This window comes from Triturus cristatus, chromosome 1_2, assembly GCF_964204655.1.
Source record: "Triturus cristatus chromosome 1_2, aTriCri1.1, whole genome shotgun sequence".
NCBI lineage: Eukaryota > Metazoa > Chordata > Amphibia > Caudata > Salamandridae > Triturus > Triturus cristatus.
This window is the reverse complement of record NC_140580.1, coordinates 226,830,921-226,854,665: the sequence shown is the minus strand read 5'-3', so window position 1 is coordinate 226,854,665 and position 23,745 is coordinate 226,830,921. Positions and strand designations below refer to the sequence as shown.

Here is a 23,745-nt window from a genome sequence, read left to right as displayed (position 1 = left end):
GGTAGCGCTACTAAAGATGGTGGCGCTCCCGCGATTGTTGTATTTTTTCCGTACGCTCCCTATTTGGGTGCCGGTGTCATTCTTCCGCAGGCTCACAGCCATGATCACGGGTTTTATCTGGGGATCTGGCAGGCGGCGGGTGGCGCTGGCCACGCTACGACGGCCCAGAGCAGAGGGAGGGCTTGCTGTGCCCGACTTCGAGTGGTATTATTTGGCGGCCCAGCTGCAATGGCTAACGCAGGCGGTGGCAAGGGAGTTTAGAGGTCCCGAAGACCCGCAGGGCAGGGTGATCCCACGGCATGTCCTTTCTTTTATTGTCTTCCAGCAGCGACTAGAGCTGTCGCAACTGACGCTTGAGGAGCGAACGCTCCGGTTGTGTTGGAACCGCAGCTTGCGGAGGGTCGGCACTGTTCACCCCTACGCCCCGGAGATCCCATTGGGCATGTGCACGGCCCTCCCCCACGGCGGGGACTGGTCGGGGCTGGCTCAGTGGGAAGACCTAGGGATACAGATGGTGGGGGACCTGTACCTCAATGGAGCGCTCCAGCCATTCCAGGGACTGCAGGATTCCTTCGGGATCCCGAGGGGAGACTATCTACTCCACGCAGCCCTGGTGGCAGCCCTGCAAAAGCACTGGAACACGGGACTCTCTGAACCGCAGACGGCTGCCGGCTGTCAGTATGTGGTCATGGCGGCGGGCACGGTCAAGGCCATTACATGCCTCTATCAGAGAATGGCGATGGAACACCTAGCCCCTTTGAGTGCGCTGAAGGATAAATGGGAATTGGACATCGGGAAGCCCATCCCGGACTTGACGTGGCCCAGGTTACAGAGACGGGCCTGGAAGAGCACACGTAATGCCAGGTTTCAATTGGTGCAGTACTTTATCTTGCATAGGGCTTATTTGACGCCAGCTAAATTATTTCAATATTTTGGGGGTCCCGCTCCGCAGTGCCCTCGCTGTGGGGAGGAGGGGGCCGACTTTAAGCACATGTTTTGGTCCTGTGGCGTCCTCAGCGGTTATTGGGGGGAGGTCATTGATTGCTTGACCCACGTAACGGGGCGGGAATTGGGGGTGGAAATGGGAGTTTGCCTGCTGCTGTGGTTTCCCCACACTCCGCGCACGAAAGTCACGAGCAAGTTTTGCGATCTAGGGCTGGTGGTGGCTAAAAGAGAAATTACCCTGCACTGGAAATCGAGAACTGGCCCCAGCTTTGAGAGGTGGAGAACTACCTTCACAAAATGGGCGGGTAGCGAGAGCACACTCAGGCTGCAGCTAGCGCTGCAGGGAAATGATGAAAAGGCATTAGCCATGGCACATGCATGGGAAGCGCTAGTGGTAGACCTCCGGGGGTGGGGCGCAGAAGCAGAGGAGGGTATTGAAGCACAGGAGCAGCATGCAGCAGAGTAGCGGTGGAAAGGCAACTGACGGGTCACACGTGGGAGCGGGAGGGCTCCTCTTCTCCTTGCTGCTTGGCGCCTGATCATGGGGGTGGAGAGGGGCTCGCGGCCGCTCCCACGGCCAATCACGAGACGGACTTCTCACGGTACCTGCGACTATGGAACACTGACATGCGGGTGGGGGGAGGGAATATTTGTGTTTGGGGAGTGTTGGGGGGCAATGCGTTGATAGTTGGAAGTGGTCTGCACTGTACTATGCACTGGAGTATATTACTAGGAGAAGACCAATGATATGCTGGTCATTGCAGATGGCTATTGTACTTGAATTATGCAATAAAAATTGTTTTTGCAAAAAGAAGACGGGTGATAAAGAGATGGAAGCAGGTGAGAGGCCCAGAAAACAGGTGTGTTGAAATATTACGACGCATGGTTGATGCAGGAGGCTCAAGGTGACCTCAGACACATTCATTCTGATGGACGTCATGGTATCCTGTGAGAGGCTCTTCAGGTGGACGCGAGGGAGAGCATTTTCCAAACTAGGTATTGAATGGGTCACAAACATTTACTGAATTTTGATTGCTGCATTGTGTTTATCAGCTGCCTTGTTATATTTTAAGTTTGTGAGTGTTATACGCAACATGTTTATATGTCTAGATTTTATGTATGGTGTAAAATAATTTGCAGACAAAACCTTGAACAATACGTTATGGTATTGTATCTTGCTAGGTATTACTGCTTGCATTGCATACAGTGGGTCGATGGCGGAGTTGTCGAATTGTAATCATGGGTACTGGGATGTGCATCTGAAAGAGACTTTTAGTTATAGATTCCTTACCTTAGAATTACCCCCAGACGTCAGACTGGACCCGCAGAATTTTCTCCTCAGCAGTACCCCTGCGCGTTGGTAGGTGGCATTGGTCGACTCCGCGTTCGTCGTCGTGATCGCCGGGATGACGTCGCAGTATCTACTAAGACGCCACCACTGTGCGCTGACGTCAGTTCTTTCTCTTTCCGCACCAGCCAGCGCAGATCCAGAGAGAGCGGCACCCTTAGTCATTTTTTGACCAGCGATTTTTTTAATTTGTCGACATCTTTTTCGAGTCATTCGACTCCTGGTGAATGTAGGGATGTCCCATAGTCAAACCGGCTTTAAGTCTTGTGACGCTTGTCACAAGTTAATATCAGTCACGGACCCGTATCCTGTGTGCTTTTGCTGCCTGGAGCGCGACAACGACCCGAAGTGGTGCTCAGACTGTCGGGCCATGAACCAGAAGTCTTTGCGGGAGCGGTCCCGAAAGCTTCTGGAGGCCCGGCAGTCAGGTCTGCGCCACTAGGGGTCCCGGTCAAGAGGGAGGTTGGGTAAGTCGAAGCACAAGAAGAAGGCGAAAGAGCACTGTCGCTCTTTGCCTTCTCCCCGTCCGTCGGCCGAAGCAACACGGGATGCAGAAGGTCGTTTTCCTTCGGCTCTGCCTGCGGAGCCTACTGGGACGGCTCAGAGCTTCCCTCCCTTCCCGGGCGCATCCCCTGCCCAGCATCGTGCATTTTATGAAACTCTCCACTCTCAGCCCAACCCTTCGGGCCCTGCTGACTAGGCCTTCGATGCTCAGGGGCTCCTGTGGATAGGATGATTGCACAACACCACCGCAAAGCCCCGGGTGACCCAATTTTCCTTTCCCAACACCCTACCCCCAATCAATCAATCAATCAATCAGGGAATTGTAAGCGCGCTACTCACCCGTAAGGGTCTCAAGGCGCTGAGGGGTGGGGTCCGCAGATCTGTTTAGCCGAAGAGCCAGGTCTTGAGGGTCTTCCTGAAGGTGTTCAGGGAGGGGCGTGTCTGCCGGTAGCTCGTTCTAGGTCTTGGCTGCAATGTGAGAGAAGATTCTTCCGCCTGCTCTGGCTCTGTGGATGCGTGGAGTTTTGGCCAGTGCGAGGTTGGAAGATCGGAGGTTTCTTTTGGGTACGTGGAAGTTGATTCTGTGGTTGAGGTATTTGGATCTGTTGTTGTATAGGCATTTGAAGGCGTGAGTGAGGATTTTGAAAGGGATTCTTTTCTCCACGGGGAGCCAGCGGAGACTTCGTAGGTGTTGGCTGTGTTCGTGTCAGGGGATGCCGAGAACGAGTCTGGCGGCGGTGTTCTGTATTGTCTGGAGTTTGCGGACTAGGGACTTGTTGAGACTAGCGTAGAGTGCGTTTCCATAGTCCAGTCTGCTGGTGATAAGTGCATGGGTGACTGTCTTCCTTGACTCAGGGGGGATCCACTTGAAGGTCTTGTGGAGGATGTGGAGGGTGTTGAAGCAGCTGGAGGTGACGCCGTTGACCTGTCGGTTCATGCTGAGTGATGAGTCGAGTACGATGCCGAGGTTCTTGGCGTGGTCTGAGGAGGTAGGTGGGCTTATGAGGCCACTCGGCCACCAGGTGCTGTCCCATGCAGAAGGGGTGGTACCGAGGACTTCTGTCTTCTCGGCATTGAGCTTCAGGCAGCTGTTGGTCATCCAGACTGTGACGTCTTGCATTCCTTTCTGGAAGTTGAGTTTGGTAGCGGTGGGGTCTTTGGTGAGGGAGAGGATGAGCTGGTTGTCGTCGGCATAGGATACGATGTTGAGGTTGTGTTGTTGGACGATGGCTGCGAGGGGGGCCATGTAGATGTTGAAGAGGGTGGGGCTCAGTGATGAACCCTGTGGAACTCCGCAGGTGATTTTCGTGGGGTCGGAGAGGAAGGGTGGGAGACTGATCCTTTGGCTTCTTCCGGTGAGGAATGATCGGATCCAGTCCAGGGCTGTTCATTGTATGCCTGCGTCGTGTAGTCTGGCGACTAGTGTGCGGTGGGAGACCTTGTCGAAGGCCGCTCATAGTTCGAGTAAGATGAGGGCAGCAGAGTGGCCTTGGTCCAGGAGAGTGCGGATGTCGTCTGTGTCAGCGAGTAGGGCGGTCTCTGTGCTGTGGTTGCTTCGGGGACGGGGGTGAGGACGGCATTCTCTTCAATGAATCGTGTCAGTTTCCTGCTGACTGTTTCGTCTGCAACTTTGGCTGCGAAGGGGAGGAGCGAGATGGGCCGATAGTTTTTGAGGTTGGTGGGGTCAGATGTGGGCTTCTTGAGCAGGGGTCTGACTTTTGCGCACTTCCAGTCGTCTGGGAAGGTGCCTGTTTTGAAGGTGGTGTTGATGGTGCATTGCAGTTTGGGTGCCGTGGCTCTGTGGTAGATGTGACCGGGTTTAATGCGCCCCCTCAAATCTCTCCCCCCCCCCCCCCCCCCCGAGTGGATGCTTTTCATGGTCGAGGCGGTGTCTTTGCCCGTGATCGGTGTCCAGTTGGGGATGATGGGCTGGCTGGTGTTTCTGAGGAGGTGGGGGGCCATCTGTGGGGCCTGGTGGATGGTCAATGAAGTTGTCGTAGAGGTTTTTGATCTTGAGGTGGAAATAGATTCCAAGCTTTTCGCGGAGGTCTTGGGATGGGGTGATGTCTGTGGCTTCGCTGCGTGGGTTGGTGAATTCTTGAATGAAAAGTTCCTTGGAGTTGGTGGAGTTGGCCAGGATTTTTGTTGTGGATTAAGTTCCTCTTGGTGGCTCTGATCTGGTTGTGGTAGTACGTCATGGCGTCCTTGTAGGTAGTGTGGTTTTTGGTTGTACTGGCGTTTCTCCAGTTCTTCTCCAGGCGTCTGCAGGTGCATCTGGCTTCTTGGAGAGCGGTGGTGAACCAGGTGGCTTTCCTGGGGCCTTGTCTGTCGGGGTGGCGTAGCGGGTTGAGCTCGTCTGCGAAGCTGGAGATCCGGGTGTGGAGTTCTCTGGCTGCATCCTTTGCGCCGGGTGCCGAGGTGTGGTTGTCTCGGGTGAGGGTGGAGTTAAGTTGCTCGTCGGTAACCTTGCTCCAGTTCCTTCGTGGTGGGCGTGGAGCTGGTTTGGGTGCCTTAGGTTTGTTGAGGGCAAAGTGTACGTAGTGGTGGTTGGTCCATGACGGCTGCGTTGTGTGGCTGAATTGGATGCTGTTTCCTGCCGCGTAGATGGGGTCCAGGGTGTGTCCTGCTCTGTGGGTCGTGTGTTGACGAGTTGTTTAAGTCCAATGCTGGCGAGGTTGTCACGAAGGATAGCTGGGGTTGTCGTGGTGGAAGTTCAGGTCTCCAATGAGTATGTAGTTTGTTGAGGCGATGGCGTGGGGTGCGATGAAGTCGGTGATGGTGGTGGCGAAGGGTGTTGGGGGGCCGGGGGGTCTGCAGACGAGGGTTCCTCGGAGTGTGGCTTCGGGGGTGGTCTGGATCTGGAAGTGCAGGTGTTCGGCAGAGGGGAAGGTTTCGCTGGAGGTGGTGAGGTGGACGGTGCTTTGGTGGGCAATGGCGAGGCCCCCTCCTGGGTGGTTGGGGCGGTCTTTCCTCTGGATCTTGTTTCGTCTGGGATGGGGGTGCGGATGTCGGCGGCAGAGGGTGCATTGGTCCAGGTCTCTGTGAAGAAGGCGATGTCGGGCGAGAGAGAGTCAAGTAGGTTCCAGATTTCCATGGCATGTTTGTGTACAGAGCGTACGTTGAGGAGGATGCATTTTAGGGTGTCCCCGGTGCTGGTGTCGGCGGTGTTGGAGGACAGGGTGGCGGTGAGGGTCTGGCGGCAGTGGAGGCAGGAGAACTGGCCGTGGGTTGTGTTTGGCGATGCCTGTTGGCATTTTCCAAGTCTTCCAGGGTTGAGTGCGAGGAGGGTGGTGGTGTCGTAGCGATGGGTAGTGGGAGGTCCAGGGTTCCTGGCACTGGCCGCGGTCGGGTCACAGACGGGCGCAGACGGGCTTGCCTTTGGCGCGCCGGTGGCGTGTCCGCTACACGACTGCACAGCGGGCACCATTAAGTAGGGGAGGTGGAAGGGAGGAGAGGCTGGGAGGTGGGACCGGGGGGATTCCGAGGAGGGGCCGTTTGGGCAGCAGCGGCGAAAGGAACAGACAGGCAAGAGAAAATAAAAACAGTGGTGGAATTGGAGCAAGACACAGATGGGCACAATAACAGTGGCACAACAGGGAAAAATTAAGAAAAAAAACAGCTGAGAAAGTTTACGGTGGTTGAAGGCAGTCTGGTCCCAGCTGGAGCGGGCAGCAAGCGCAGGGGCGGGCAGCAGCCTCGATCCTCCCAAGAAGGAGGTTGGGGTCTGGAGGCAAGACCCGGAACAGTGGAGCTGCGGGGAGAGAGTGGACCTAGACCTACCCCAGAGAGCTTGGTGGTCCAAGCCTCGACACCCAACAGCATGTTCCCTTCTGCTCCCCCAGAGAGGGAATCAAAGAAGCTGGACCATCTTGGGAAGAAGTTTTCTTCCGCCATCTTAGGACTGCGGTCGGTGAACACCGCATGTCTCTTGGGCCGTTACACCCACTCTGTATGGGATATGGTTGTGCAAGTGCTGCCACAATGTCCGGAGGAGGCCCGGGTCACACTTTTCCGTGTGGTCACAGGAGTGAGACATGTAGCAAAGTTCGCCATCCACTGTGGGCTGGACACCCCCGACTCACTGGGTAGACCGATTTCTAAGTCAGCAGCCCTAAGGTGCTATGCCTAACTGAAATCCACTGGCTTTTCTGGGGATGTCCAATCGACTCTTTTGGAGAGGCCCTTTGATGGCTGTCACCTGTTTGCCGACAAGGAAGACAGTGCGCTTGAGTGCTTCAAGGATTCTAGAGCTACAGCCAGATCCTTGGGCCTCGCTGCCACCTCTCATCCTCTCCAGTCTGCCTTTCTCCCCTTCCATAGGGGTACCAAACCACCTTCCACCCTGAACCACATGCTGGCGCAAGCTACCCAGCCTCTGCGCAGCCAGGGATGTGGGACCAAACACCGTGGGTTTGGGGGCCAGCGGGCGGGCCAGTCCACCAGTGCCCCCCCTTACTAGTCCAACCTTTCAGGGCCACCAGTTGCCAGTGGGCGGCAGAATCTGCTCTCACCTCCCCCACTGGTACAACATCATGTCGACAGGTGGAGTTTGTAGATAGTCCGAAGGGGCTACTCCCTCCCCTTCGAGACTACCCCTCCCTCCATGCCTCCAACACTCCATCGCATGTCGGAGGATCACTTGGCACTTCTCCTTCAGGAAGTTACGGCTCTCTTGGCCAAGGGAGCTATCGAGCGAGTCCCTGTCCCAGAAGTAGGTTGTGGTTGTTACTTCCACTACTTTCTGGTGCCCAAGAAGGACAAAGGCATGGTCCTATCTTGGATCTCAGGGACGTCAACCGCTTCATATGGAAGGAGAAGTTCAAAATGTTGACATTAGCTCAGGTCCAGTCTACCCTCGACCATGCAGACTGGATGGTAGCGTTGGACTTGCAGGACGCTTACTTGCACATTCCCGTCCTGCCAGCCCACAGGCGTTAACAACGGTTCATGGTAGGCCAAGAGCATTTTCTGTTTACCATGCTCCCCTTTGGCCTTACCAGCATCCCTCGGGTGTACACGAAAGTGAAGTCGGTGGTCTCAGCTCATCTGTGCAGATCAGGGGTCCAGTCTTCCCCTATCTCGACGACTGGCTGTTGAAGGCAGGCTTGCCCCAGGCTGTCGTCTCCCACCTCCACACAACGGTGGACCTCCTGCATTCGCTGGGGTTCACTATCAATATGCAGAAGTCGCACCTGATTCCCTCTCAGAAGCTCCTTTTCATCTGAGAATTTCTGGATAAAACAGAGTTTCAGGCTTATCCTCCCGAGCAGGGAGTCCGGGACATTCGGGCTATGATACTGATGTTTCAGCCTCTATCCCGGGTTTCCGTAAGATTGACCTCAAGGCTGCGGGGCCTCATGGCCTCCTGCATTCTGCTGGTGGACCATGCCAGGTGGCATATGCAGGCTCTGCAGTGGGACCTGAAGTTTCAGTGGGCACAGCATTGGGGAATATTTCTATGTCGTCCAGATCTCAGAGGGCACTGCACACCAATTGCAGTGGTGGCTAACAAACCAGGATTGGGTCAGCGGCAGATCCCTCTCTCTCACACAACCAGACTTCACAGTGGTGGCCACATGGGAGAGGCGGAGATCAGAGGCCTCTGGTCGAGGCTGGGCTCCACATCAACCTTCTGGAGCTCCGTTCGATTGGTCTTGCACTGAAAGCATTCCTTCCTTCTTTCGAAGGAAGAGTAGTGCAGGTATTCACGGACAACACCACCGCCATGTGGTACTGCAACAAACAGGGCGGGTTGGGGTCCGGACCCTAGGTCAAGAGGTTCTTCCCCTCTGGACATGGCTGGAACATCAGGGCATGTCCCTGGTGGTTCAACACGTTGCAGGTTCCCTGAACGCCAGGGCAGACGAACTCAGCCACTAGTTCATGATGGATCACAAATGGCGTCTTCACTCAGAGGTGGCGCGCAAGGTCTCTTTCAGCAATGGGGAGAGCCTTGGTTAGATCTGTTTGCCACCGAAGAGAACGCACAATGTCAGCAGTTCTGCACGTTGGAATTTCCAAGGTGGCACTCACTCGGCAACGCTTTTCATCGCGAGTGGAATTGCGGTCTTCTATATTCCTTTCCGCGTATACCACTTCTGCCCAGAGTGCTGAAGAAGATCAAGTGCGACCAGGCCCAAGTCATTCTTGTGACACCGGAGTGGGCACAAAGAGTCTGGTATCCTGAGCTCTTGAACATGGCAATCGATCCTCCAATCAGACTGCCTCTTGGGAAGATCTATCACAGCAACAGGGGACGGTCCTCCACCCGAACCTGCCCAGCCTTCAACTCCTTTGCGTGGAGATTGAACGGTGACAATTGACAGCTTTTGACCTTCCTCCCGAAGTCTGTAATGTCATCTTGGCAGCCAGGTGTCCCTCCACTAAAACGGTATACACCTGTAAATGGAACAAATTTGTGGCATGGTGCATAGCAAAGGTTGAGGATCCCCTTTCTGCCCCTCTTTCAGAGATTCTCCTCTCCATTCTTTCTTTGGCCCAGCAGGGCTCTGCTCTGGTTACCCTTAAAGGCAATCTTTCGGTCATTTCAGCCTCTCTTCGCCTTCCTGATTCTCTGTTCAAGTTCCCTGTTGTAAATAGATTTCTTAAGGGAGTTACTCATCTTTTTCCTCCTGTTCCTCTCATAATGACCCAGTGGGACTTGAATCTCGTCTTAACATACCTTAGGTGCACGCCTTTCGAGCCACTACATAATTGTTGTCTCAGACTCTTGACCTTAAAGACTGCTTTTCTGGATGCCATCACCTCTGCTAACAGGGTGAGGGAGCTTCGGGCTCTTTATTCTAAGCCCCTTTTCCTTGCTCTTCATCCGGACAAGGTTGTCCTTCGAACTAGACCTTCTTTTCTTCCCAAAGTTGTTACCTCTTTCCACTTAGGACAGACCATCACTTTGCCCACCTTCTTCCCGCCCCCTTCCAAGGAGGAAGAGAGACTCCACCATCTGGATCCAAAACGTGCATTATACTTTTATTTGGATCGCACAAAACAATTCCAGGTGGATGATCAACTCTTTGTTGGCTCTGTGGGCAGCAAGAAAGGTCGGTTTTAACAAAAGCAGACCATCTCTTGATGGGTCGTCCTTTGCATTAAGATCTGCTACTCCTTGGCGAAAAAGGAGCCTCCGGTAGGACTGCGCACCCATTTCACCTGGGCGACAGCAGTCACTACTGCTTTGGGACGTGGAGCTCCTCTTGGTGACATCTGCCAGGCAGCCATGTGGGAATCACTGCACATGTTCACTAAGCATTACTGCCTATATAGCCAAGTCCGGAGTGACGGCTTCTTTGGACGTTCAGTTCTCCAGGACTTTCTGGTATGAACTTAGTTTGCAGACCTACGTCAGGGGTTGATATTGCTGGGGTATCTATTCTAAGGTAAGGAATCTATAACTAATAGTCTCTTTCAGATGAACAAGATACTTAGCTTCAGTAACGATATATCTGTAAGAAACATATATTAGTTATAGATTCCATACAGCCCCACCCATCCTCCCCATTCTGCGAACTGACTTCTATAGTAAGGGACTCCCTTTCAGGGCCCTAGTTTAGTTCACCGGTTGTCAGTGTGTTGCATGGCTCTGGGCTTCTGGCGTGGAATGTCGTGTAAAGAACGGACGTCAGCGCGCAGGGGCGGTGTCTAAGTAGATACCGAGACGTTATCCCAGCAATCACGACGCCGACGAACACAGAGTCGACCGATGCCACCTACCGATGCGCGGGGTACTGCTGAGTAAAAAATTTGCCGGATCCAGTCTGACGCCTGGGGGTAATTCTAAAGTGAAGAATCAATTACTAATATAGGTCTCTTACAGATATATTGTTACCGGTAGCTGGTAAACGGTCTCAGCAAACACTGGGCTTGCTTTTTTGCACTGAGGTGATTATCTACCATGTCTTTAAACAGCTACTTTCCTTAGGAGCAGAATTTAACACTGTTTTTTTACATGGGCATACATCCACAGACTGTCGCAAAAAGCCTACCTACTATATTCCTTAAAATCATGCATGGCCTTGAATGACTATTTCTCTCCTTTATTTTGAATGCACCTCTGCTTACCTTATATGCCTCTTCTATATATAAACTACCCTTACATTTCAAGCCAGTCTTAAACCTTTTTTTATTTGCTTCCCACAAAGCCCCCTCTAAGGCTCACACCTAAGTAACTAAAGTACCACAAATGCATGGAATGGTTTCCTTTAGCATGCAAGACTAATTCTAATAACCAATACTGTGTTGCATTGACCTGGACCACTCTGATGTGTGCCCTAGATGTGGCATGGAAGCAACGGACTTTCTGCATTTAGCTTGGGGGTGTTCTGAGGTGCACCAAATTTGGACTCGTGGTTGAGCGGGTGAAGGCAGGAACCAGCCTTCGGGTGGAGGTAACCCCACTGCACTACCTGCTGGGGCAAGTCACGAAACCTAGAAAGTGTAAGATGGCATATAAATTGTTGCAATTACACCTGTTTCTAGTGAGACGAAGGATTGCCATAGTATGCTTTGCTTAAAAGCAGTCCCAGACATGGTGGTCTGCTGAACCCAGCAGGTCACCATCCCTGGGAGGGCCAGTTATTCCCAATGGGCTCACAATTTGCGAGGTGCTATTTGACAGGTCTTACATCTGGCCCTTAATGTAATATTTGGAGTTTAGCTGCTAGTTGGTGGCAATGTGGTTAATAGTCCATATTGTTGAGACATTTTGAGAGATTGAAATGAGATTGACCGCAATAAATATGACCCAGGGGCTAGCAAACCACACACCTAAAGTATGGTCGAAAGTACTGAATAAAGGATCCAGATGTACTTGAATTAGACTCGCCATGGGAAATCTACAGGAATATGATGGGGTAAGAGGTATGGACAGAATTGTTAATTGATTTATTGATTGTTTAACACAAACTCAAAACATTAGTTTTTAAGAAATAAGTATTACCTCCAATCCAGAAGGTGTATCCCTTAAATGGGTGAAGTACATTTATCCTCAGCTAGGATGATTAAAAACTGTGTGAAAGTCCAAATGTATGTCTGGTGTCTCTATCTGACTATATTCATCAGTTGGAGTCATGGACAGATGCTGCTTAAAAGTCTTGTGAGTTATAGTTCTACTTTGCCATGAGGAATCACGACCCCCACCGACCACGGACGCAACCTGGGAGTCATCCTCGACTCAAAACTCTCCATGACCAAACAAGTCAACGCAGTCTCCTCCACCTGTTTCAACACCCTCCGCATGCTCCGCAAGATCTACAAATGGATCCTGACCAACACGAGGAAAACAGTCACCCAGGAACTTGTCAGCAGCAGACTCGACTATGGAAACGCCCTCTACGCCGGAGCCTCGTCCAAGCTCAACAGCAGACAACAGAGAATCCAGAATGCCTCCGCACGCCTGATCCTCGACGTCCCACACCGCGACCACATCACCCCCCACCTGAGGAACCTGCACTGGCTCCCCATCGTCAAAAGAATCCCCTTCAAACTCCTGATCCACGCATACAAAGCACTCCACAAAACCGGCCCAGCCTATCTCAACAGTCGACTCTCCTTCTACGTACCCAACAGGAATCTCCGCTCCGCTGACCACGCCCTGGCCACGGTCCCACGCATCCGGAGAACCACTGCCAGAGGCAGGTCCTTCTCCCATCGCGCCGCCAAGACCTGGAACACCCTTCCCCTCTACCTGCGACAGACCGAAGACCTGCTGACCTTCAGGAGACAACTCAAGACCTGGCTCAAGCAGCTGCAACCCCCCCCCCCCCAGCGCCTTGAAACCCTCACGGGTATGTAGTGCGCTTTACAAATGTTGTGATTGATTGATTGTTCATGTGCTTTTCGCAGAAGCAATCACATTGTCTGAGGAACGCTTCTTTTGTTGTCATACCAGACACTTTTTTCTTATAATAAGCTTTTGAATCAAACCTTTCTCCACCATCTCTACACTAGATTCAACGTCTCATGATTGCGCTTTCTAAGCCTTCCGTCTTGTGTACATGTCTTTCCTACAAAACTCAGTTCGCCTGCTCATTTTTTATTTTTCTGAGTGTCAACTTTCCTCTGAATCTTGATACAAACAGCAATCAAGGTACTGACATAGGGTTAAGCAACCCTACTGGACTCGTGCTGTGGAGAAGATCCAAACTGTGCTTTCAGTTTAGCTTTCATCTTTTTCTTGGTTTCAGTAACTTTCTCCTTTACTGCACCCTCTTTCTTAGTCTTACTCTTGATAAACAATTTACTTACCTTCAGTAACGCTCTGTCTGGTAGAGACTCAATCTTTTCAGCAGTACCTCTGTGCACTGGTAGGTGATGTAGTTTTTCTCTGGAAATAACGTGTGAAGCCTATGTATGAGCCACCCAGCGTACTGACATCAGTTGCTTTCGAGAATGTATAATGCCCCAGACACAGAGCCCCAAATCCAAATTGGTGTGCAGAATACTAGACTTATTAATAGATAGAGTCCAATCACAGAACGGGGAAGATCAGTCAGGAATCTGTGGCTAAATAGAGTCTCTACCAGAAAGAGCACTACTATATGCAAGTAACTTGCTCCTCTAATAGAGACTTCTAGCTGCAGACCTCTTGAACAGCTATCAATGCAGTAACTATTTGGGAGTGGGCCTGTGAACGGATTCAAATCAGAACGTCCTACAGGACAGACAAGGCAAAATGACCCTCTCTGTGAACCTGACTGTCCAGTAAAGAGAGCTTGGAAAAGTATGTTGGAGCACCCATGTAGCTGCCTAGCAAATGTCCAGGACAGGGACTACATGTGCCAATGCAGTGGTAGCAATTTTGGCCCAGATAGAATAAGCACTCAGTCCTTCTGGAGGCTGCTTTTTGACCATTTATTTTAATGCAGAGCACAATCCAACAAGAGATTGTTCTCTTTTGCACAGCTTTGCCTTTTTTCACTCCAGAGAATCCCACTAAGAGCTGATCAACCACACAGTGTTTTCTGGTATGATGGATGTTCCTGATAGCTAATGAGGATTTCATAATGATCAGACTACATATACTGCACAGAAATTGGTGCAGGTGTATATGCAATAAAATGCCTAGTAGCAACCTCTAATGGTTGAAATTCTACCCAAGTGTAAAATATTTCAAATGGATAAGCTTGTTGTATCTGCAATGATTGCTACTCATTCAAAGTTTGAAATGTTTTACGTGAAGATTAATGGTGAAGTTGTAAAATGATAAAGACTAAAAAGAAAAAAAAGCACTAGTGCAAGGCCCGTGAGGGTACACAGATACCAAGCTCCACACCGGGCACCATGATACACTTTTATAAGCCCACTTGGAGATGTGATCCAGGAGAGAATCCAACTCTCAGTGAAGAGCAGTCTTGGACCGAGTTACCAGCTTGGTGGGAGAAATAGACAGGATGAGACCCACGCATCCCTCACAATTTACCTGAAATTGAGCTTATTGTGTAATCCTCAAATTCTGCCAGAGACAGTCTGATATATATTTTATTTAGAGTGGATTACTAAAACACCTGTCCCCAAAGCATGTACATGCCATTAGTCCATGCTATACATTTAAAAGGCTTTATTGATGTATTAATGCCTTGATTTAGTGCAGGATATGTGAAAAAGCAAATTGCAGGTATAAGCAATATGGCAAAACCTATAATTAATATGAAAAGTAGCAACATAATTGATATTAAAGTCAACCTTTGGTGCAATCTAAGAAGGAATCAATTCACTTAGTTTCCCTTCTTCCACATTCCTAGTTAATGTCTACATTAGCATCAAAATAACCCTGGGCGTAGTTGGCGTAGCGGGGCTACGCGGAGGTCCACGGAGTTGCGAACAAACTCTGTGGATCTCCGCTACGCGAGAAATCTGCAGGCACGCGCGCATGCGCAGTTTTCGCAAGGATTACCAGAGATGGCGAGGAAAAGGAGGAGGGCAGCCCGGGGACGCTGCAGTACAGGTAAGTGGTTTTTAATTTACTTTTAATTAATGTAGAATTAATTGATAGGGGTGGTGGAGGCGGGGGATTGCCAACTTCGCTGTGCTGCCTAGTGTGCGGAGATTTGCCTTCTCCGCGTTTTCCACGGAACGCGGAGTAGACAAACCTCCGCACACTCCACGGTTGGAGCAGAGTTCTCCGCCCGACCGTACATCAAAAAGAATTACAATGTACAGCAAATGTGGCCTTAGAACAAACTGTTTGTCAAAGTAGCTCCTCCTGGAAGGTCTTAAGCTTAACTCTCAACAAAAGAATCTCACAGAGATTTATACAACACTTCTCAGCATTTAGTATGAGAAAAATGAATCCCTTTGTGAGAAGTTGGCCTGGCATATGCTGGTCCCTAGTTATAGTGGCCACCTTGCACCAGTCCAATTCGACTCTTATGGAAGATAGGTTTAAGACAACCTTTTAAAGAAAGCTATCCTAGTGGTAGCTGTGGAGAGCAGCCTTCAGGCTAAGTCTCAGAGGAACGTAAAGCAGCTTGTTTTACCTTATAATCTCTTGAAATACCAAATGAAAGGACACCACACAGGTATATATATCAAATATATATGTATTTATTACTAGACACACTCTGCTAATCTCTTTATGAGATTAGAGACCAGGTACACATTCAAATGTCAACGTTTCACAATAAATTAAGTACAAATATGGCTGGAGCCCTAGGGGCGTACCAGACCATATACTAAGAAAGTGGTATAAGGATGTCGACTTGCAAAATAACAAGGCCTAGGGCCTGGGGAATCGCTGGGGCTTCACTACTGCAGTGTTAGCAGGTAAATTACAGGCCCATGGGAGACACGTACAGTGTCTGAACACAGCCGCGGGTTTCCTATTGGTTATAATGGTGCAAGTCGCGGTTAGATTTTTACAGTTCTAGGGTACTTCTAGGAAGACTATAAGCAAGCCACTTACAAGGTAAGTCTTTCGAGAGCCAACACACACTTGGGCACCGGAGTGCACGAGTTACCTCACCCAGGGAAGCCGGGTGCATAGGTGTCTTTTGGTGTTGGGTCGCGTCGCTGTTTTCTATGGAGACCAAAGAAGACTTGCTGCTGGCGTCGTCTGAAGAAGTGTCCGGTGGAATCTGAAGGTGGATTCAAGATGGAGGAGACCTGAAAATTGAGGGGACAGTGTTCAAAGTCACTTGCCAGTGACCGGTGGCCAGCAAGATGGATGACCACAGATGTCGCGTCGATTCAGGTCGTCGATGGTGTTTTGACTCTTCGCTCACGAGGTCCAGGAGAGATCGACGATGACCAGCAGCTGGATTTGGAGTGTCCCATGACATCTGCAGATGATGGCGGTGTCGGCAAACGGATTGGAGCCAAGAAGCCTTGGCAAATGCAAGTCTCGTGTAGACTGATGAAAGCCGATGGTGCAGACCAGCAAGGTCTGAGGGACTCATCCAGCGGGGGTAAGTGAGGGCAGGCCCGGAGCAACCAGGAGAGCCCTTTGAGTCATTGAGAAAGTCTTCGGGGGACCCACTAGCCAACGGGCAAGTGATCGCGAAGATGCCGCCACAGGAAATGCTTCACAGGAGCCCACGGTCACTCGGGACGGGGTAGGCCGCTGATTTTTGGTGCAAGACCTGCTGGGGGCTTGGGCCACAAATGGTCCAAAGCACAAGTTCGTAGAACGTTGTTTAGGGTTTGCACTCGAAAATAGTGCACGGTTCCCAGGTATTGCAGTTCCTCGTCACTCGTGGGGTCCAGACGCCACAGCTTCGCTGGGGACTCAAAATGGCCGTCGAGAGGTCAGGAAATCCGCTTCTGGGGTCGCAGGGACTCCGGAGGGAAAGTTTGCAACCGTTGATTAAGGGTTTTGGTGCCTGCCAAGCAGGGGAGTCACTCCTTGACTCCAAGGGAGATTCTTCTGTCTTCCAAAGGTAGTGGAACGTCGAAGGGCTAGGATTCTTCTTTGTAGAGCATCGTCCAGGGTTATCTGATTTGTAAGGGCAATGCTTGCTATCTTATAGTGAAGATAGGGGAGGGACTAGCTCTAGGACCACTCCTCTAGGAGGGTCAGGGGAGGGGGTGGTTACACCCACTTCCCTTTGTCCAGTATCGCGCCAGAGCAGGGACAGGTAGCCCCTGAACCGGTTTGAGCTGGCATATGCACAGAGGAGCCTACTGCTCCCCCAGTGCAGGACTTCAAAGCACTCTAGGAGTGCACCCACCCAGCTCCAATACACTAAATCCTGTCTGGAAGGTGGTGACACCTCCCTGTGACAGGATGCCTTTTGTTGGGCCTCCTCCACTGCGAGTTTCAGTCAGCAGCAGGAGGGCAGCCCAGTGTCTGTGCTTGTGGCATCCATGATGCCAGGGCTCTATAGGATTTCTATTGTTTTACATGTCGTCCCCTCTAGAAGGGTGGAATCATGCTCTCACATCATGGACTGATGTGGGGGTATGATTCCAAGTTGTTTGACACCAAACACGACATGCAGTCATTCCAAAGGTAGCATTTTAATGCACTTAAGAGTATATGGTTTAACCGCATCCACAAACAGCCATAGAGAATAGACTCTGGTAGCTGCAGAGGGGCCCTGCTCAGGCAGAGGCACCCCCTCACATTGTAAACCAAGCACCCTGCCCTCAGGATTGATAGGGCCTGCCATAGGGGTGGCTGATAGCTTTATATGTGTGTGTGTGGTGAGATATAGAAACCTATATCTCAGTGAGGAGTGCTAACACTACCTCACACAGGCTGCAGTAGCAGGCCTGTGGTGTCAGATTGAGTCTGCTTCCCAAGGGTGACATAATACAGGCTTCAGCCCCTGGTAGGCCTGTGAAGTACCAATGCCCTAGGTACCTACGGTACCATATACTAGGGGCTCATAAGGTACCACAGTATCCAATCACTAGTGCATCTAATATGCACACCAAGTCGTTTAGAGAGAACAGAGAGACTGGGGTCCTGATTAGCTGGGACCCAGCCAGACTAAAGCCAGAAACCAGTGTATACATCAGAAAAAAAGTGGGGGCAACATAAGTGCAGATTCTACTCTCCTACACCCGCGATATGCGATGTAAAGTTTAAACAAAAATATGTGAACTCCCTAGCACAGGCTCCTAAAGAAAAAGTGGTTTTCATCTAAACCTCATAATGTATGCATATATGGCATATGAACTTTGGATACACCTTAAAACTATAACAAAATGTTGTAATAATACGCATAACATAAATGAAATGGCAATCATGAAATATATGTAAATAACAATGAGAACATGAATAAATGTAAGCTGTCAGAGGGTTTAAAAGCAAAAATAAGAAAGGCACACAACACCCTTAACATTTAGATAATAGTGCCCAGACCACCTACCTTGGACTGAACCTGACAGTGAAAAAACAATTCTGAAGAATCCCCTCAAGCTAGGGAAAATGTTGCTTGGATTTCAATGTTCCAGAGGAGTCTCATTATAGACCTGCCTAGAGTCAATGCCTATAATGTCCAACTTTTGAAACAAGGTGCAGGACCCATTCATAGAAGGATGACCTACTGCATGTGAACTTATAACAGATGCAGCCTACAACACAAACCATATCCCCCCTGGGAGATGTTCTGAAACACAAACATTTTCAACTGGAAATTAGCACAGTCAACACTGCCTTTAATTACTGGCATGCATACATACCACAGTTCTCGAAGTTAAGTAAGGAGCGTGGACAGATAATGGCACGGACAAAATCGATCGAAAAACATCCGTGACAATACAAACCTTTTTCAGCTTAGACTGGTCATCCTTGTAAGTGATCATTAAGGCAAGGGCCAGATCCCCCTTTTCTCGCCGAGTACCCTCACAAAGCAAGGGATGCTCTGCCTCACTCACAGTTGTCTTCATCCCTGATATATTTTAAGGAGAGAAGAAAGATCAATTAACAAGCAATGTCACATTTTTCAACATAGTTTCATTCATGAGTCAAAGTCAAAACTGTGAAAAGGCATAATTGCAAGTGAAACTGTCAGTCTTTCAGTGGTATAGTTTGCAAATTAAAAGGATGGTTCTTTCTAAAATGCACACATCAGGGAATGTCCATGATGACGAAGAAGTGAGAACCTCCTTTTCTCACTCTGCGCCAGGCTCTGCAAATCCTCATTCTCTTGCCCACCATTCGACGCTGACTGTAGGTGTCGTTGCCATGGTGGTGACCTGTGGCATCTGGGGTAAGCCCAGATTCTATGTCAGGACCGGAGGCTCAGATTATGCTTAGTCTTTCTCCACTTTATTAACATTACAAATTTCACAGCAGCGAGAAAGACACAATTTTAATAAAAAACGTTTATGAATCATAAGTAAAAAACATGAGTAAAACATCAACTCCGATGACACCGAGGGAGGCCTCCAACACAATAGTCCCTCCATAGTGTCCATGAACAGCACATAGTCCTTTTACACTTTTGGTTCCTCCTCTTTATTCGCTGCTTCGCAGCCAGTTAAGTCAGCTTTTCTTCATCTTATGTGGTTTTGTTGGTGTTATTGCTGTAAAATTATCGACTAAGTCTCCCGTGGGGAAACACGTTCTGCGTTGCCCCCCGGGGTAGGGTCGTTAGGCGTTGCTGTGCGCATCTTGTTTCTCTTAAAGATTCCATCTGGCCGCGGGAGCGTTTTGCGTTCCTTATACGGCCAGCGCCATGTTGACTGCGGTGCTCTGAAGGCCTGCTAGAGGGACTCGCCTGTCTCACTGATCCTGCACCGCGGTTCCTCAGAGGAGGGATCACGCTGTAGAAGACGCGTCTTTGAGAGCCTTGTCCCCGCTGCCTACAGACACCCGGGCTCTGTACCTCCCGGCATTTTTTGAGTTTGAAGCCCCGGCAGGGGTCAGTAGTGCGGGCTGATCCCCCGGTGACGCCTGTGGGCGACATTGATTGCACAGCTGTGTGAGTGAGTTGATTTCTTTCTGCAGCGGGCTGTGAGGCAGGTAGGCCCTGTCAGCAATTCCTGAGGGCTGTTTGCGCGCTGAGGTTAGTGCAAGACTAATCTCAGTCCTTTGGTCTGCATTCTGTTTTTGTTGGAGTCCCCCAGCTCTTACATATATTAAGCGTACTGCGCTTTCAGAGAACCCCCACTTTTTTCCAGAAGGGATATTTGTAGGAGAGTGGCATCGACTGCATAGTTGCCCCCAACTTTTTGCTGATGTTTTGACTGTTTTCTGACTCTAGCCAGGCTGTGGCTCTGCTATCCAGGACCCCAGCCTATCTGCTTCCTCTCTAAACTGATGTGAGTACCCTAGGTACATACCAATTGGATACTGAGGACACCCTATCAGCCCCTTGTAGATGGTACCCTAGGTACCCAGGGCATGGGTCCCTCAGAGGCCTACCAGGGGCTGCAGCACTTATTGTGCGACCCCTGGGACAGCCATACAAACTGACACCACCAGACCAGTACTGTAGTCTGGGTAAGGTGGTGCTTGCACCCCTTACAGGGATATAGGTATCCTGTATCCCACTTAATACAACACATAGATCCTCAAAGGTCACCCCTAAGGCAGGTCTTGCTAATCCTACAAGGCAGGGTGCTGAGATATGTGTGAGGGGGAACCCCTACCTGAGTAGGGCCCCTCTGCAACCCTCGTAAAACTATTGCTGGGTTGTTTGTAGTGCAGCCATACCATATACTCTTAAGCGCATTATAAGTAATCGCGATAGCGTGATAACTTGAGAGTAGCTGCACAGAACCATGTCGTGTTTGGTGTCAAACATGTAGGAATCATACCCCCAATCCAACTACGGGAGTGAGGGTATGATTCCCCCCTGCTAGAGGGGCGAGATGGTAAAAGCGGCAGATTTTAGACACCAATTTAAAAGTGCACACGTAGTACAAAATGGATGCTACCCGCCACTCACACGACTCTGGCTGCCTGTTGCTGGGCAGAACTCCAGCCACAGCAGCTGGACAATAGGGATCTTGTTGCAGGGAGGTGCTCCCACCTGCCCAGACAGACTATGTGGATTGGAACTGGGTGGGTGCACCATAGGATGTCTTTCAGACTTGCACGTAGGCTTCTCCAGTGCCTACTTCTGCATACACCGCCTCAAACCGGTTCAGGGGCATCCTGTCCCCTGGCCAGGCGGGAAAACACACAAAGGGGAGAGGGTGTAGCCACCCTTTCCCGCCTGAACTCTCATTGGTGGGCTCGGATTTAGACACTCCCCTAATCCTTGGATAAAGGTGGGTGCAGGGTCCCCAGAGCCTCAGATTAATCTTGGACTTCACAGACTTGAACCTTCAACTTGCTGCCGCACGGCTGAATGAAGAAATCTCCCTTGGGGTAAAGGAGTTACCCCCCTGCTTGGCAGGCACCTGAAACACTGCAAGTGACCCGGTTGGAACTCCGCTGCTCCTACGGACATCGAAGACTTCTGCCTACCTTGAGGTGGGTTTCCAAGCATCCCAGAGGCCAGAGAGTGTGCACAGCAAAGCTCAGCACCGTGGACCCCGTGGGTGCCGAGATCCCCAATACCCCAGGACACCAGCCACCTCTTGCACAGCACACGACCCCGACCAGTGGGGAAGTTGTGCTTTGGCCCATTATTGAGCCAACCTCTCAGCATCATCTGTGCCAAAGATCGACGCCCTAGCCCGCTCCGGCGACCCGTGGGCGCATCTTTACGCACGCCAAATTTCTGCCTCCCGCGGTCCCTTGTCTCTCGACTGGTGGGACCTAGCGGAAGTCAATCTTTACTTTAAAGGGCTCCCTGGTTGCTCCAGGCCTGCTCTACAGACTCCTCGCTGGAGACCTTGCTCAGACCTCGTGGATCTGCACAGTAGCTGTTTTGTGATCCTTGCGTGGGTTGCGGTTGCCAAGGCTAAGTGGATCCAATCCGGACACTAACACCACAGCGGCCTTCATCCTTCGTGGGACAGTCGCCCTCCAGAAGCTGGCCTTCCTTGAAGCCTCCTGGACCCCGTGGCTGCCGATCCAAGCTACCCATCTTCCACCTGGAAGCACCCGACATTGAGGGGCTCTTTTTCCTGAGCCCCCTGGTCACTGTGCCGTGACCCAGACTCTGTCCCCTCTGCTTTCAGGTCCTTACCTTCAAGATCTACATCTTCAATCTGCACGACATCGACGACGCTTCACGCTAGCAGCAGTTCTTCACCTTTTTCCATTGAAAACGAGATCGCGACCCGAAATCGAAAACAACCTATGCACCCGGCTTCCCTGGGGCAGGTCACAGTGGTACCTCGGTACTGTCGTGGGTGTGGGCCCTCCAAGAGCTTAACTCTAAGCTGCTGAACTTGAACTCCTGCTAGAAGTGTTTTATTTCTTGCAATTTCCAACCGCGACATTCTCCATAGGGTTTAATAGAGATCCCAACAGTAGTTTATACCACTGCACGCGTCTCCCGTGGGCCCCCTTCCTCACTACCTTGGGTGGTTTCTTAAGGGGCCAGTGACCCTAAGTGCCCTAGGCACTGTCTGTAGAATTGTCGTGGTTCTTATACCACTTTTTTAATATATGGTTTGGTCCCCAGCTGGGGCCCTATGATTCCAGTGCTATTTATTGTAACTATCAATGCTTGTTTGAATTGTATCTTTACCTCCAGTTTCATAAAGAGACTAGTGGGAATATTCTTAGAATAAATACATATATTTTATTTATATACCTGTGTGACTACTCTTTCATTTGGTTATTCAAGAGGTTATCTATGGTAAAACAATAAGCTTAACAATCCTTCAAGACTTAGCCTGAAGGCTGTTCTCCACAGCTACCACTAGGATAGCTTTCTTTAAAGGTTGTCTTTTAACCTATCACCTTAAGAGTCGAATTGGACTGATGCAAGGTGTCCCCTATAACTAGTGGACAGCATATGCCAGGCCAACTTCTCACAATATTAATTTTGGCCTACTCAATGATGGAGGCACAAAGTGTACTTATGGGGAAGAGGAGTCCCAGGAGTATGTGCCGTGTGACAAAAGACTTCTACGACGCTGTCAACTCCTCCATCTACAGGGTGGTTCACGAGGTGGTTGGGCCTATGGAACAGGGAAACGACTTTTACATCGCGGTCATCACACCACAATGCCATTACAACGCCGTTGTTACGGCGACAGCGTTGTTACCACGCAAAGCCATTGCTACACAAGTCATTACATCGACTTGCAGTAGATGGCGCGCTAATATTAGGAATAGTATAGTTTACTATTTCAACTCCTTCCCTACTGTTACGTAGGCTGAAGTTGGAAAAGTAAATTATACACTTCTAATGTCAGCGCGCCATCTACTGCAAGTCGATGTAATGACTTGCATAGTAATGGCATTGCGTGGTAACAACGCGGTCGTTGTAAGGACCGCGTTGTAATGCCACGCGATGTAATGACTCGCGTTGTAATGAGTCATATTCTATGGAACAACGCCTGTCAGACAGGATTGTTCAGGAGTGCCTAAAATGAGTGCAAGGCCGCATGGAACCCCCTACACCTCCTTCTAACGCCTCAACGGAGGAGGGACCCCCCCCTCCTAAAAGAAGTGTACAGAGGGGGTAGATAAGGACACATTTGCGCACCTTAAGAGGGCCTTTCTGGCGCAAGTAACATCCATTTCCCCAACCCCTCTCCCGGCAGCCAAACCCCAGCCTGATAAGGACTCCTAGGGGGATGCGGATGAGGAGGCAGGTCCCTCACGCCCATTACGCCCAGCGGTCCTCCCTCCATCAGCTCCAGGGGAGGATTCAGGCATGCTGGACCCAGACTAAATTATCCATCCCCGGTCCGCTGCTTGGGCTCCCGGTGACAAGGTGGCCAAGTTTGTCGCGGGTCACCTTTTCAAACCCCTAGTAAAGGAGGCTTGGGGTTGCCTTAAAGCAGAATGCCTGATACCCACTTTGGAGGACAAGTCGCGTTCACCCTGGATTCGAAGATGGCCTCCTTCCTGGCTAAATATATGAAGGACCCGTGCAAGGGCATAGACAGATCCTGGCGTTCATGTCAGGATAAGC

General features: G+C 50.6%; 1 protein-coding gene across 4 annotated transcripts in view; it reads right to left on the bottom strand.

Annotated features, from left to right (window-relative positions):
* ZSWIM8 (zinc finger SWIM-type containing 8) overlaps positions 1–23,745 on the bottom strand; it is a 2,297,361-nt gene that overhangs the window by 1,222,122 nt on the left and 1,051,494 nt on the right. For all 4 annotated transcript variants that reach the window (XM_085603517.1, XM_085603518.1, XM_085603514.1 and 1 more), the window contains exon 15: positions 18,521–18,645. In XM_085603517.1, coding sequence (XP_085459643.1) covers positions 18,521–18,645 — 125 coding nt within the window. The remainder of the gene's footprint in view (positions 1–18,520; positions 18,646–23,745) is intronic.